This window comes from Mobula hypostoma, chromosome 23 (assembly GCF_963921235.1).
Source record: "Mobula hypostoma chromosome 23, sMobHyp1.1, whole genome shotgun sequence".
Lineage (NCBI taxonomy): Eukaryota > Metazoa > Chordata > Chondrichthyes > Myliobatiformes > Myliobatidae > Mobula > Mobula hypostoma.
Genome location: NC_086119.1, coordinates 14296006 through 14312806, shown reverse-complemented (window position 1 = coordinate 14312806; position 16801 = coordinate 14296006). Strand labels below are relative to the sequence as shown.

The following is a 16801-nucleotide window of genomic DNA, read 5'->3' as shown; positions in this document are numbered from 1 at the left end:
GGTGGCAGCTGTGGAGACAGAAACAGTTAATGCTTCAGGACTTTAGTTTTATTTGTCTCTAATCAATAAAGTGAGTGCCAGGTTCTCCCTGCCCTTTGTCTTGAAAATTAATTTATATTCATAGGTTACAGACATTACTAACAAGGCTGGCGTTTATTTGCAGGCACTGATAACCCCTTGAAATGACATTACTTGCTCTGGCAATTCTGAGGAATTTAAGGGACAACCTAGAGCTAGTGTTGAAGGACTGTTAGCCGATTTACTTCCCAGGGAGACGCTAATGTTTGGATTTTTTTCTTAATGACAATCGATTATTACTACTATTTTTTTCATTGCAGGTTTCTTTAGTTTATGGAGGTTATATTTTAAACTCTTGCGTGAGTCAAAAAGCAAAGCGTGTACATACCAGCCCATCCCAAAGTGATGCAAAATCTAAAACAATAAAAGCTCAGGCATTAACAGAGAGCTTTGATAGAACTCATATCCTGAATATTATTAAATAGTTATTTATTTATTATATTTGCACAGTTTGTCATCTTTTGCATGTTGGCTTTATTTATTAGGCAATAAAGCACAGGGTCCATCCTTCTGGCCCATTGAGCCACAGCCCCCCAACAACCCAATTTAACCCTAACCTACGCACGGGACAGTTAATCTACCTGATGCGTCTTTGGACTGTGGGAGGAAACTGGAGCACTGGGGAAAACCCACACGTTCCACAGGAAGAGACTGCTCACAGGGGATGCGAAGATCGAACTCCGAGCTCCAGTGCCCCCAGCTTTGATAGTGTCGCGCTAACACTACGCTACCATTGCAATCAATTTTGACCGTTGTGTTTGTGTGTAGTCTTTTTTCATTGATTCAATTGTGCTTCTTTCCATGTACTGTGAACGCCTGCAAGAAACAGAATCTCAGGGCTGTATCTGGTGACATATACGTACTTGGATAACAAAATTACTTCGAACTTTGAAACAAGATGGCACAACAAGCAATAGCCCGTTCTACAACATAAGGAAAAGCAGCAGGAGTGGGTCTGTTAAGCTCCTTAAATCCGCTCTGTCATTCACCAAGATTATGATTGATCTGATCTTTTCTATACTCCATTCTCCTGGCTGACACCCGTTTCCCTGTTGTCGAAAAAAAAACATTAATCTATATAGCCTTAACTTATTGAACAAGTCAGCTCCCATAGTTCTCTGGCAGGAGGGAATTTCAGCTGGTTGCTACCCTGTAAGAAATACTTTATCATCTTGTTCTTAAGCAGCTGATCCCTTAAATTGAGATCACCTCCCATCATCTGCCCTGTCAGGTCTCCTCAGAGACCCTTAGATTGGAAATACCTCCCATTCGTCCAAACCCCAGAGTCTCAAACGCTATGTGCTGCAAGTAAGTTTTCCATTGCACCTGTGCGTACATGTACTTGTGCATGTAACAATAAACTTGACTTGAGTGCAGGCCGTTTCTAAAGATTAGCGTTATTTGTTACATGGGCCTGGAACCGTACAGTGAAATGCAACGTTTCCTGTGCCAACGACCAACACAGTCCAAGGATTGTGCAGGGAGGATCCCGCAAGTGTTGTAACTCCCCCCCCCCATGAAAATATCGTGTGCCATTCATTCGGTTGATTGGAGATGGTGGGGGGGTGTGAATCACACATTTTTTATAGATCAGGGCTTCCCGACCTGAATCCATGTAACCCTTGCTGAGTGGTATTGGTCCATGGCATAATAAAACTTGGGAACTCCTGCTCTAGATAGTGTTAAGAAACCTTTAAGGTTTTAGTGTACAAACAATATCTTAACTTAATATTCCATCCAGATTGTTGTAGCAACTGCTTCATACTTCTTCTTGCAGAAACGTGGCTCCAGGACAACATCCATGTAACATCAATTATCAGGTCATGTCACTCAGGGACTTCTGCTAATATTATTATTTTGTGACTGTATGCACAATAGTAACAATATATATTGTGTACGGCTGTAAGTACCGTGCTTTGCACCACATCCCAGAGGAACAATGCTTTGTTTAGCTGTATACATGTTTGAATGACGACTAAACTTGAACTTGGCAATAGAACTCCATACATCACTGAAATACCTGCTGAAGGGTTGGACTCACAGCTTTGCGTCTTTGAAACGTGATTGGCTGAACCGTCGAAGGATTACCTTATGAGGATCCGTTCTCTTGAACTTGGTAGTCTGTGGTCTCCAGGTTGGATTGGTGGGGACCAGTGCTTGAAAGTAAGGGTGGGGGTGGGGGAATGCATTAATTATCATCACTACCATTGGGGGGCAGTATAACAATTGAATGTACCCATTTTTCAGGTGGTTGAAACAGCGTCTACCCCTTGGCTAATTCACCTGCTCTATTAGTCAGAAGACCATAAGACATAGAAGCACAGTTGGCCATTTGGACCACCGAGTCCACCATTTCAGCATGGCCAGTTTATTTCCCCTCTCAACCCCATTCTCCTGCCTTCTCCCCGTAACCTTTGACCCACCAACCTCCACTTTAAATATACCCTTTATATAGAGCTTACCTCTCTTCAGTTGATTGGTATGAGTCTAAACCCTGATGCTTCTAATTGGTCCAGAAATTCTGTTACTCATACACTGAAGCACTATGTACCTGAATCTCCACCACTCAATGGCCTGTCTCCCTCTGTGAGTGACTTTTGTTCCCAGTCGTTCTTTTCCTTTGATCTGCTAAAGGTTCCACTGCTGATTTTAATTCACAAGCTGATCCTTCTCCGGGCACACTTTGTGACTGTGTGCTGTGTGACCTGAGTGAAGGCACGCAGTATATTTGCATGGGATGGCAGTCTGCAGAATATATATGTGCGGGCCTCGCTAGCAAATGTTTGTCATCTGCTCTCTTAAAGACCAAAGGATTCAAAAAAAAATTGATCCCTGGCATCTCTCAGCCCACAGGAGGATTGCACATATGTGGTGTCTTTCATGTTCTTTCAGGCTGTTGAAATCCTTTTGAACTCCAGTTGCTGTTCTGTATTAGAAATGTCATTTAATGTCATTCAGATTTATTTATCACATGTACTTTGAAATATACAGTGAAATGCGTCATTGGTGTTAACAACAAACACGGCTAAGGGTGTGCAAGGGGGCAGCCCACAGGTGTTGGCACATACCCCAAGATAGCATGTCCACAACGCTCAGTGGACAACACCAAACACAAGCATCAAAACGTTAACAGCAAAGCAAGCTGCCTTTCTCCCTTCCACCTTGCGTCTAACCAACCCGCACAGACAGACCTCCCGTCTGCAGGCTTGAGCCACTGGGATTCGAACCGACCTTTCAGTGAGAGGCCCCGGATTAGCTGATGACAGCAGCCTGGATTCCAGGCTCAAACTCCGGGCCTGCCAACTGACCGGCCCTCGTGCCTCCTGTGCGCACAGACATCCGATGTCAGGAACACACGCAAATTGTTGGAGGAACTCAGCAGGCCAGGCAGCATCTAGGAAAAGAGTACACAGTCAACGTTTCGGGCCGTAGGGTTTCGACTCGAAACGTCGACTCCACTCTTTTCCTAGATGCTGCCTGGCCTGCTGAGTTCCTCCAGCATTTTGCACGCGTTGCTCGGATTTCCACCATCTGCAGACTTTCTCTTGTTTGAGGACTCACCAATCTGGGACTGCTGGACATCCACTGATGCCCTTCGTCGCCAGTCCATGCATTCCTTTGAATAAAGACATCTGGTGTGATCGCAAAGCAAGGTGCCTTGCAAGGGAGTCAAAACTTCAGGTCATATTAAACCAATTTCTGCTTTCCCAGGCTTATGTCACAGCCTTGAAATTGCCTTGTGTGTCTTGCAGGTCTAATGTATCCTCTCCTCGTTAGAAGAGTGGGTTAATTTAGTTTCAATGCCTACTCTGCTGCTCTCAAGTGTTCTTTTGGCATCATTACACCACATGAACTTCTCCATTGTATGAAGCCGATCCTCAGGAAGTTCAAAGTTCAAAACAGGTTTTTTATTTATCTGAGAGACCGCAAAGGGCCCTTCGAGCCGCGCCACACAGCACCCCCCCGATTTAACGCGAGCCTCATCACAGGACAATTTACGATGACCAATGAACCTACCACGCTGGCCGGTGGTGTAGTGGCACCCGCGCTGGACTTAGAGGCGAGTGGTCCCTGGGTTCGAATCCAGCCGGCTCCTGCACGCTTTCCATCCCCGCTGGGTTGAGCGCCGAGCTAGCGACACGGCCTTGTAAAAAAAAAACAGGCATAATGCTAAAGAAGCAGCAACATTCCCGCCCAATGCACCACAAGGCGTGGAGAGGAATAACAACGACAGTTAACCTACCAATCTGTACGTCTTTGGACTGCGGGAAGGACTGTTATTAAAGTATACATATGTCTCCAGACACTGAGATTCATTTTTTTGCAGGCATTCATGAGAACAGAGATGCGGTAGAGTCAGTGAAAACCTTCACCCAAAGTCTTAACGAGCAACAACAAAGTTTGACGATCAAGTTGAGAAGGTATTTGGATCAGGTCTGTTTCCTGAGACCATCAGAAAGAAATGTTGAACTTGGTGATTTTACTCTGCCGTTTGTTATACTATGTTGGTGCGGGATTGTGTGGTAACACTTGCAGGCTGCAAATGGCACATTTCACTGTATGTTTCGTTATTTCAATGAATCTGAAAATAATTCTTTAGAATCAGCATTTGGAACTGCGTAGAAGTTATCCCAGTTTCAAATTAGTTCCACTCTCCTTCCTGGCCTTTCTTTCAAGTACAAGTCCCGTTGTTCTGTGGAAAGTTGTTATTGAATCCGCTTTCACTCTTTCCAGTTCTTAGGCAACTCCCCCAGGATCGAAGGTGACTCGCTTCCACTCTGGTTTAGTCAGTCCTGGGATGAAGAACAAGTAATTTGCAATGTCGTGTGCACCTTCTGACATCTGCACCGAGCTTCTGTGTCCTCCCAAGGTGCTGACTTGAATTTTTCAGTGGCATCCTGGATGCTCCTTCTCCACTTGGATCCGTCGTGGGTCAGGGATTCCCAGGAGGCTGAGGGGATGTTGCTTTTTTTTTTCCCACAGGGAAGCTTTGAGCCTGTTCTTCCATTTGCCCGGTAACACCTTTCTGGGATGGGGCTTGGAATAGAGTGCGCGTTTTTGGGAGTCTGATTTTGGGCATGTGAGACTCCTGGAGCCAAAGGAGAATGCAGATGCTGGGATCTGAGCAGGAAGCAATATATTGGAGGAAAAGCTGCCACCATAATCAAAGACCCCATCCACCCTAGACATTGTCTCTTCTTGTCTCTGTCACTGGGCAGAAGATATAAAACCCTAAAATCACTTATTGCCAGGCTCAAGAACTGCTTCTAGCCTGCTGTTGAATGAAGACTATCGAATGGATTTTTTGTAGGATAACAAGAGCACACCAAAGTTCCGAAGGCATCAGCTTCCAGACTCTCGACCACTACCAGCTAGAGGGACGAGAACAGCAGATACCTGGGAACACCTCCACTTGGAAATCCCCCTCCAAGTCACTTACCAACCTGACTTCGAAACATATCACCGATCCTTCATTGTCGCTGGGTCAAAATCATGGAATTCCCTCCCTAACAGCACTGTGGGTGTACCTACACCTCAGGGACTGCAGTGGTTCCAGAAGGCAGCTCATCACCACCTCCTCGAGGGCAACTAGGGATGGGCAACAAATGCTGACTTAGCTGGCGACGCCCACGTCCTGTAAAAGAGTAAATAAAAAGAAAATAAGATGATCTCTTGACCTCATAATCTATCTCATCATTGTCTTGAACCCTACTGTCTACCTAAACTGAACTTTCTCTGTAACACTCCCTTGATGCAGAGATGCGTGTAAGATGATCTGCATGGATAGCGTGCAGATATAAGTTTTTTACTGTACCTTGCTGCATATGACATAATAAACCAAAGACCAAGTCCCAGTACAACAGAAATAAAAGTACACTGTGAATCCATCGGAGTGGCCATCTGTGAGATATCTCTGGGTGGTAGGGTTAGCGCAACGCTTTACAGCAAGTTCAGGATTCAATTCCCGCTGCTGTCCGTGGGGAGTTTCTATGCTCTCCCCGTGACCATGTGGGTTTCCTCCGGGTGCTCCGGTTTCCTCCCACAGTCCAAAGACGTACCAGTTGTGGTTAGCGAGCTGTCGGCTTGCTAAGTCAGCGCTGGAAGCATGGCGGCACTTGCAGGCTGCCCCAGCACAGCCTCGAACCGTGCTGGTCGTTGGCGCAAACACTGCGTTTCACTGTATGTTTCAATGTACACATGATAAGTAAAGATAATCTCTTTAAAAAAAAATGAGTGGCAAGTGGGTCCTCCTTGCATTCTACGTTTGCAAATAGGTTTTGTCTTTCCATAAATGAACAGATAGCCAAACAGTGGCTGTTCCATTTGAAATGCGTGTAGCCGTATAACCATCATGAGGCTTGAACATGTTTATTCCCGGTGCAAACTGTACCTCTCATCATAAACTCCATGTTGAGCCAAGTCACTTGCGTGAAAGTGACTATAATGGATGTTTGAGATCACTTCCAAAAACTCACAGAAGTAGGTGCTTATTTTTACAGTTGTCACTCCTTAATTTTCAGGAATAAGTAGTTAATACTTCCCCTTGGCAGCTTTAAACACCATTTCCACTCTTTGCAAACTAAGCCCTAATACAGTGAGAGCTCTCCTCACTGCTCAATCAGTTTTTGCACGTGCTGTTGTGTGTATTAGTAAGCAGGGAGAATTAAGTCACCTTTGGCTTTCTTTTAGAAGGATCTTATGCACTTTTTGTATATGGTGAAAGCTACTCTATGTAATACAAAACCATCATACGTGCATCCCCAGTGACACCAAGTTCAGGAACTGTTAATTTCCCTCAATCATCAGGCTCTTGAACCAAAGGGGATAACTTCACTCAACTTCTCTTGCTCCATCATTGAAATATTCCCACCATCTATGGGCTCGCTTTTAAGGATTCTTCATCTCATGTTCTATCTATCTATCCTATCTATTTATTTATTTATTTTTCTTTCTTTCTTTTTGTATTTGCATAGTTTATTGCCTTTTGTGCACTGGTTGAATGCCCAAGTTGGTGCAGCCTGTCATTGATTCTGTTATGGATTTATTGAGTGTGCCTGCAAGAAAATTAATGTCAGGGTTGTATACGTATGTACTTTTAACTTTTGCACTTTAAATTGTGCCACCTAGTCCAAGAATACATCAGGCACAATCCCAGGACAGCAGATTCGATGAATAGGGATACCAGTAAATTGTAAGGGGAGCAAATTGGCCAACACTCCCCTTCTAATTGCATCAGGTTACTGCCGCTGGGGAGAATTAGATGCTGCATCTGTGCACAATGATGCTTATCTTTGTGACTGACCAAAACTGAGCCGCAAGGAAATACACAAGTTTTCATGCAGCGTTTTATACAATGTTTTATACTTCTTCAACACAAAGATAACAAACGATTAACTACAGATTTCAATTGCTAACATTTTGAATACGGTGGATTGTGGTTAATTGGGCCATCAGTCAATCAGAGCAGTAACTTCTTTGGGGCAACTGTCAACTCATTGAGAAAATTGCTGGGATTCCCTTCATTTATTTGGGACACTATGTTGCTTAATTGGGACAGGAGACTGTCGCCAAACAGGTTCTAACTAGCATCATTTGTGTGCACTTATTAGCCAGTTGATGCTACACTGTGCTGAGAGCGAAAAGTTTTTAAATAGTGCCAGTTGCATGTGCTTTTGTTCAAAAAGCAGTGATTGTTGTCACAGATAGTGGTGAGAAATAAATAATAAGACAATTCAGAACTGTTTTGCTCACTGCAATTTCAAGCATTCTGGCTTGGAGATGCCAGAATTGGCCAAGAGTGAACATGAAATGATTTCACTACTTCATCAAGTTACGACCTTCGAAGAATTTGAAGGTATTGACAATCTCCTTGAATGTTATAATGAAAATGAAGATTTGGAGGATGCAATAATCAATAGCATTGTATGAAGGCAGTCCATATCTACACTAGATGTCTCTGCTGATTTTGTTCACTGTGTACACTGGATGAATTCCTCTGTCAACAACTACCAAAAATTAATACTCAGTTTTATGGTACTCTAGTACTGTTGGTAGTGTAGTAATTTGTTCTGTATTTTATTTAAATACCTAATTTGTTACTCAGTTTTATACTTTTCTAACTATTTCTATGAAACTTTGGCTGATTGGGGTAGCCATTTAAGTGGGCCAAAATGGACTGCTCCCAGTGTGGCCCAATTAACCAGAATCCACTGTATTGTCAAGTACGTTTACAGAATTACATATTTACAGTGGTAGCACATCCCAACTAGTAGAACCTCTTTGAATATTCAATACTGGTGTCTGTTTGAAAAGCCTCTGAGTACAAATTCCACACATCGAGAATGTATCTCTTGTGTGACAGTGTTGAATTATGGCTCCATGAATATATAACTAACCAGATGATTAAGTGACAAAATGGATCTGTCTGAACTGTAGCTTCTGTGTCAGGGATGCACCTTTAATAATATACTAACAGCAGGAACATTCATCTATTGTCTTTCATAGAGTTCTGGAATACTACGGCACAGAAACAGGCCCTTCGGCCCATCTTGTCCATACTGAAATATCATGCTGCTAGGTAGTTTCAATGGGACAGAATCAGAATATCCCACAGCCAATGATTGGTTTCACTAGCTACAGAGTATCGGTTGACAATTAAATTGTGTGCTGGTTTTATTTCTTGAAGTCTGGTTCTCATTTTAGTTAATGTATAATTATGTTACCCATGATGTCGTAACTCCAAACTTATCCATAGCATTCTTTGTTAATTCAAATTGCTGTCAAATTTCCTACAGTAAATGGTGATTACTCTTCTAAATTACATCATTGTTTGGATGTCCTTTGGATGTCCGGAGGTCATGAAAAGTATTTACTAAATACAAGGCCACTGTTGTCTGTTCGATCCATTTGCTGTGGTAACTCTCCTGACTATTATTCACAGTCCCACCGGTGTTTATGACAGTCTCCGCAGGACCCTAAAGCCCAATCTGGCTGCCAGGTTGCACCAACCAATGGGAGGCCAACGAGGAGTAGTTCTTCCTCTCACACTGTGCAAAAGGCATCTGTTTACATTTTTGTTGCATCCTGGTATTGCTGGTTACCCGTCCACCACCCTAAACTTTCATTTCCTCCAGCAGCATCGTGTGTCTATATTTACACCACCGTTGCCTCCCTGGACTACTTCAGCAGCATCTACCAAACCCACAGGCTCAACGATCAAGCAGGTAGATGCGTGAAAACACCATCCAGTGTAGGTGACTCTCCAAGATGCACGCCAACTTGACTTGGAAAATGCATCGTAAGGACTGCAGCAATTCCTCAAGGAATATCAGCCTCCCTGAAGAAAACCAACATCCCATTGGCTCCTGGGAACTTTTGGCCCTTGCCCCTCAAAATGGAGGAAAAGCATTAAGGATGGTATCAATGTCAAGGTCAAATTAAACTTATCATCAAAGTACTTAAATTTCACCACTTGCTACCTTGAGTTTCACTTTCTTGCAGGCATTTACTGGAAAATAAATAAATACAATAGAGTTTATGGGAAAACTATACATGAAGACTGACAACCAATGTGTGAAAGATAAATTGTGCAAATAAAAGAATGATACTGAGAACATGAGTTGTAAAGAGTCCTTGAAAGTGAGTCCGTAGGTTGTGAAATAATTTCAGTGTTGAGATGAGTGACGTTATCCACACTAGTTCAGGAGCCTGATGATTGAAAGGTACTAACTGCTCCTGAACCTGGTGGCATGTGACCTAAGGCTCTTGTGCCTCCCACCAGATGTTAGCAGAGAGGAGCAAGCATGGCCTGGCTGGTGGGGGTCCTTAATGATGGATGCTGCTTTCTCGTGGCAATGCCCCACGTACAGTTCCTATAAAAAGCATTCACCCCCCGGGAAGTTTTCATGTTTTATTATTTTACAACATTGAATCAGAATGGATTTAATTTGGCTTTTTTTTGACACTGATCAACAGAAAAGATGCTTTCATGTCAAAGTGAAAACAGATCTCTACAAAGTGATCTAAATTAATTACAAATATAAAACAGAAAATAATTGATTGCATAAGTATTCACCCCCTTCAAGTCAGTATTTAGTAGATGCACATTTGGCAGCATTTACAGCCTTGAGTCTGTGTGGATAGGTCTCTATCAGCTTTGCACATCTGGAAACTGCAATTTTTCCCCCATTCTTCTTTACAAAACTGCGCAAGCTCTGTTAGATTGCATGGGGATCGTGAGTGAACAGCCCTTTTCAAGTCCAGCCACAAATTCTCAATTGGATTGAGGTCTGGACTCTGACTTGGCCACTCCAGGTTGTTAACTTTGTTGTTTTTAAGCTTTGGCTTTATGCTTGGGGTCATTGTCTTGCAGGAAAACAAATCTCTTCCCAAGTTGCAATTCTCTTGCAGACTGCATCAGGTTTTCCTCCAGGAATTCCCTGTATTTTGCCCTCTATCTTCCAGAGCCTACTGCAGTGAAGCATCCCCACAGCATGATGCAGTCACCGCCATGCTTCCCTCCTGGTGACCTCCCTCACTAGTCCCCTTCTAGCACGGATGGAGGATGGAGGATGGCCTGCTCTGGGCGGATTTACAACTGTGTCATATTCTTTCCATTTCTTGATGATTGACTTAACTGCACTCCGAGGGATATTCAGTGACTTGGAAATTTTCTTCTATCCATCTCCTGACCCGTGCTTTTCAATAACCTTTTCACGGAGTTGCTTGGAGTGTTTTTTTTTGTCCCAGGATACTGACTCACCAGCAGGTGGACATTCCAGATATAGGTGTATTTTACCACTATCAATTGAAACACCTTGACTGTACATACTGATCTCTATTTAACTAATTAAGTGACTCTTAAAACCAATTGGCTGCATCAGTGATGATTTGGTGTATTAAAGGGGGTGAATACTTATGCAATCAATTATTTTGTGTTTTATATTTATAATTAATTGAGATCACGTTGTAGAGATCTGTTTTCACTTTGACACGGAAGAGTCTTTTTCTGTTAATCAGTGTCAAAAAAAAGGCAAATTAAATCCACTGTGATTCAATATTATAAAGCAATAAAACATGAAAACTTCTGGGGGTAGGGGGACTATTTTTTATAGGCTCTGTAGATGTGCTCAGTGGAGGGGAGGGGTTTGCCTGTGAGGGACTGGGCTGCATTCACCACTTTCTGTAGACTTTTCTGTTCCTGCGCATTGGTGTTTCCATATCGGGCCGTCATGCAACCAGTTAGGATACTCACCCTTGTGCATCTATAGAAGTTTGGCAAAGTTTTAAATGTCATGCCAAATCTATGCAAACTTCTTAAAAAGAAAGGGAGCTGTTGTACCTTCTTTGTAATGCCAATTTTGTGCTGGTCCCAGGACAGGCTGAGCATCTCAAGATCACACAAGGCCCTGAATAAGTGCCAGCGGGAGTTCAACTCTTGCTCATTAGGCACCTCTAGTAAAAGAACGTTGTTCCCACATTAGTCTTGTCAGCCGCCTCTGACTTCACAAAGCTGTACTGAGTTCCAGCCATCTTCATCCAGAGGCACCACTAAGAGATAAAGCTGAAGCAAGATCTTCTCACATTTGTTCTCTGACATCCTTGAAATTGGATTGGAGGTGGATCAGAATCGGGTTTAATATCACTGATGTATGGCATGAACTTTGTTGTTTTGTGACAGCAGTACAGTACAATTCATTAGATAAAAACTACTGTAAGTTATAGTAGGAAATATATAACTAAAAAATAAACAGGTAGTACAGAAAGAGAGCAAAATAGTGACGTGTCATAAACACGAGAGATTCTGCAGACACTGGAAATCCAGAGCAACTCGCACAGGATGCTGGAGGGGCTCAGCAGGTCAGGCAGCATCTGTGGCAATGTTTCAGTCCGAGACCCTGAAGTCCTGAAGAAAACTAGTGACGTGATCTTCATGGGTTCAGAATGTTGAGGGCAGTCCTGGGCTTGGAAGCCAGCCTGTCCTTGTGGGACCAGAGGGAGGGAGCAGAGGTGATGTGGTTATGTTGCTTGTGTTCTGTTTTGTTTAGCTGTGTTCTGTATTGTACTGCCCAGCTTTGTGAACATGCTGTTTTGGTGCCAGAATGTCTGATCTGAACCCCCAGCACATCCTTCGCTGTGTTGGTTGTTACTGTATTTCATTGTACAGCTTCATGTACTGTACTTGTGACAATTAAATCTGGATCTGAGTGTGTGCGTTCAGGCTCCTGTATCTGCTCCCTGATGGTAGTAATGAGAAGAGGGCATGTCCTAGGTGGTGAGGGTCATTAGTGATAGATGCTGCCTCCTGAGGCATCACCTTTGATACATTGGGATTGCATGGTCTGTATTTAATGCAAGAAGCTGTCAGAATGAGAATAGTGTGAAGGACAGTTATACGAGCACAGTGTGCTGGTATTGAAGTGGTGTGTATATATATTATCAGCTGTTATGTAATTTTCAAAAGCAGTAGATTGCATCTCCTTTAGCTGAGATTATATTCACAGCACACAGAGTGAGCATGCAAAGTGAAATAGAAGACACCAATCCATAACACAATGTAATGGCTCCATCTGTCTAAGTAGACAATGGATGCGCCCGGTTCTCTGGGTCACAGACCTGGGCGATGAATATGGAGATCCTGGGCTGCCCAGACGTCAAGATCCCCCTCTCGGCCTCGCGGATGTGATCCAAAGGAATGCGAAGCAGTACATTTGGCATCAGCTTGGCTGCAGGAGCTGCCGGGAGGTGATGTGATATGTCATCCAACCGCCTTCAGGGCTCCACTCCGGGTTTGTGTAGAGTTTACTCCTCAGCCTTCTCTTCTCCCGAAGATACCCACAAGGCAGTGGGGTCCGTAACCCTGGCTAGGGGCCAATAACAGCATCAAGAATAATTGGACAAGCAAATGAGCTGTGTGGGGCTTAGAGGAGAAGAGTCCAGTTGCTCGACTCAGTCTGCCACGTCTTTCTGTTATCAACCCAATTGGAAATAGAAATGTAGCAATTGGTGATGAGTCAACTGTACTTTGTATGGATGACATAAGTGTTCATTTTGAAGGAATTTGCTGAAGAGAGCCTAACCATGTTCAAGTGTGGGTTCATCAACCAGCAATGGGTTGGTAGTTCAGTAGGAGGTATAGGAATTGGTCCAGTCACGTACACGATTCGGAATTGGTCCAATCATGTACACAATTAGGGATTGGTCCAGTCACGTACACAGTTGAACTAATTCCTGTACTCCCCTCTCCCACCTAGCTCCAACACTTTCCGAAAATCATTGTGGAAGGGAAGGGTTTAGATCGGTGTGGGGGGGGGGGGTGGGGGGGTTCTCAAGGTTTTTTATGCTATGGGCCCCTACCATTAACCAAGGGGTGCGTGGACCCCAGATTGGAAGTCCCTGGTTTAGAGGGTATATGGGGCAGGCAAATCGGAGAAGATTTGATGGGCATCTTGTCAATATGGTTGAGTTGCACCAACAGGCTCATTTAAGAAATCGGAATCAGCTTTATTATCACTGGCATATGTTGTGAAATGTGTTGTTTTGTGGCAGCTGTATAGTGCAGGACTTAAAAATTACTGTTAAGTTACAATAAACAGTGTAAAAGAGAGATAGCGATTCAGTGTTTATGAGTTGGTTATGGACAGTTCTGAAATCCATTGCAGTGGGGAAGCAGCTGTTCCTGAAGCATCTCCAGGCTCGTGGTACCAATGTCCTGGGTGGTGAGGGTCATTAATGATGGATGCCATCTCCTTCACTTCTTCCATATGTTTTATTCTGTAAACGTGAGAAAGTCAGCAGATGCTGGAAATCCAGAGCAACTGACACAAAATGTGGAGGAACTCAGCAGGTCAGACAGCATCTATGGAAATGAATAAACAGTCGACGATGCTAGAATAAAAAGGTAGGGGGAGGGGAATCTATTCATTTCCGTATATTCATTTCCATAGATACTGCCTGACCTGCTGAATTCCTCCGGCACTTTGTGTGTTTTATTCTATGTCTCAATGCTATAAGGCTGCACCAACCCTAACCCCATTGTCGAGTCTTATTGTGCTCATGTAGAAGTGTTTGAAAATGAATGGCTTTTATCCTTCCTGTCTGCTGTTGGCTTTATTGATTCAGATATATCCAGGGTTTGAATCTTTCTGTTCTTGTTTTTTTTTTGGGGGGGGTGTGGCTTGGTTTATTCTTGAAGATTTGCAGCAAAACCAGGAATTTTGTTTGTTTAATGGATGATCAAGATGCATTGACCTTCAGACTCCAGGAAGCACGACTTAATTCGAATTGTAGAAACGAACACATACAAACCACTTCAGACTTTACCTTTAATTAAGTCTCAATTTATTCATGCAGTTGCAAACATATTTTAGTCTTTCACCCAATTTCTAGCCGCAATTTTTCTCTCCACTGTCAAAGCATTGATCACAGATTGGTAACATTGGCTAGTTGTCTCGTGTATTTAATGTTTCAGTAGTATTTGAGTAATTTTGTAAATGTATTGTTTGATTCAGCATTCTTCTTCATTTAAATAATTAATTATGGTGTTATATGTAAAAATAATGAATTGCATTCGTGATATGTGTGCTCCTCGCTTAAAGTGAACACGAAATTAGACTCACATTTCGACTCTTTTGTTTTCCTTTCAATTAGTGTAATGTTTCAGAGTTACAAAATGTAACAGGTTGTCTGTTTGGGCACTCTGAGACGTGTGCATGGCAGTCTTAAAACAAAATGCAAATTCCACATAATTGACATTTATAGTCAGTACTGTGTTTTACTGCTGGGGTAAAATAAGATCCAGTTTAAACTTTGGAAGGATACAGAGTTCTTTAGATTGTTGCTTATCAGTTAAAACTGAAAATTTAAACCCTGGGTGTAATCCAGGTTTTCTGGCCGCCCTCGTACTGAAGGAGGGTTTCTCATTCTTCCAGACTTGGCCAACGTCCCATTTCTCCCAGCTTAGAGAGGCTAATGCCGGCGCTCTGGAGTGATGAGTTCAGGTAGAGAAAAGCCACCTTCATTTGAACCCATCTCACCAGTCCTTGGCTTGTTCCATCTTGAGTAAGCACATCGTGTGACCCTTCTTATCTGATTTGTTTCTAGACTTTAAAAAGGAAAGAGAAGGAATATGAGCACGAGATGGAGCGCCTTGCAAGAGAGAAGATTGCCTACCAGCACCAATTAGCAGAATTGAAGAAGGAACTAAGCCAACGGATGGACATTCTTGAAATTGATCGCATCCTCCGCCAAACTGTGCAACTGGAGGACGACCAGGGTTCTACCTCAACCGCGTCCGGTAAGACATGGGTCAAGGGATGAAATGTCACGGTAGGCATTTCGTGTGGGCCTGCTGAGTCAACGCTGACCTCGCAAAGCTGTTATAATAGGCTTTGCTTCCAAGTTCCCGCAGTCGTACAGGGCAATTAGCTGCCAGAACGTGAATGAATGCTGGAAATCAGAAATAAGTATGGAAGGTTCTGCAGATCAAGTGGCTTCTGAGGGAAAAGATACAGCTGACATTTCAAATCCCGGGCCTGAAATCTTCTGCTTCTCTTTCCACAGATGCTGCCTGACCTGTTGAGTGTTTCCAGCGCTTTCTGTTTGTTTACTAGTTTCTGGTTTAAGGAGAGGCAGTACATGTAGCCCTTCCCCCACCCACCCATCTTCCCCTCACCCTGCCAGCTTGTACACTTTCCCCTTTCCCCACCTTCTTTTCCTGGCTTCTGTCTCCTTCCATTCCAGTCCTGATGAAGGGTCTCGGCCTGAGACGTCGACTGTTTATTCCTCTCCCTAAAGGAGCTCCTGCAGCATTTTGTGTGTGCTGCTGTACGAGCAGATAGGATGACAAAGAAGAGATGCAGCATGCCTGCCTTCATCATTTGGGGGCATTGAGTATCAATATTGGGAAGTAGGATTGCAGTTGTAGAAAGCTTTAGTCGGGCCACATTTGGAATACTACGTGCAAATCTGGTTACTACACTGCAGAGGAGATGTGGAGGCTTTGGAGAGGAGACAGAAAAGGTCCACCATGATGTTGTCTGAACTTGAGGGTATTAGTTACTGTATAAGGTTGTTACAGCCAGGGGCGGTAATGAGGACGAGCTCCCATTACCTATGAAATGCTCCCGATGGCGTGCGCCTCAAATAGCCTCTGACAACCAAGTCTAGATCCTGGCCTTCGCGTGTGGCTTAGCTACTCAGCCCAGCAGAACTGTTTCTACTGACAGGAGAAGGGCCAAAGGTGGGCTACTGGCACCTTAAAACCAGTTGCTTTGGGCAGATGGGGCTCGTCAGCTGTAGTTGGCAGCTCATCTAGGAGAAGGAAATCTCTGATCTCAAACCTCCACTGCCTTGTGGCTGTACCCACTCATGGGGAAGGCTTTGGGAGTAAACCACAAAGAAAAAATCCAGAGCAGGAGTCCCTAAAGCAGTCCTACATTGAGTTCCACACTGACTGGCAATTCTACAACGAAGCTGGTACCAAACTGTATCAGTCTCTGCCGTTCCTTTGGGTTCATCAGATGCATGTGGAGGGGGAGCTTGCTACATGGGCAACAGCTTGCTCTCCATATTGCACTGCCTTGGCTTGCATATCTAGGGAGCTAGGATACAGCATCCACGATCGACCCTGACTGACGGAGGCCTGCGGATAAACCTCGGCTACTTTCTCTGGAGTGTCAGAGTCTGAGGGGCGACCTGATAGAAGTATATGAGATTATGAAAG

The 16801-nt window shown here is 43.7% G+C and overlaps 1 protein-coding gene across 1 annotated transcript in view; it reads left to right on the top strand.

The window, feature by feature from the left end:
- The window catches only part of mnta (MAX network transcriptional repressor a), a 173384-nt gene that overhangs the window by 143240 nt on the left and 13343 nt on the right, over positions 1 to 16801 (top strand). Inside the window, exon 5 of the mRNA XM_063031597.1 lies at positions 15181 to 15373. Coding sequence (XP_062887667.1) covers positions 15181 to 15373 — 193 coding nt within the window. The remainder of the gene's footprint in view (positions 1 to 15180; positions 15374 to 16801) is intronic.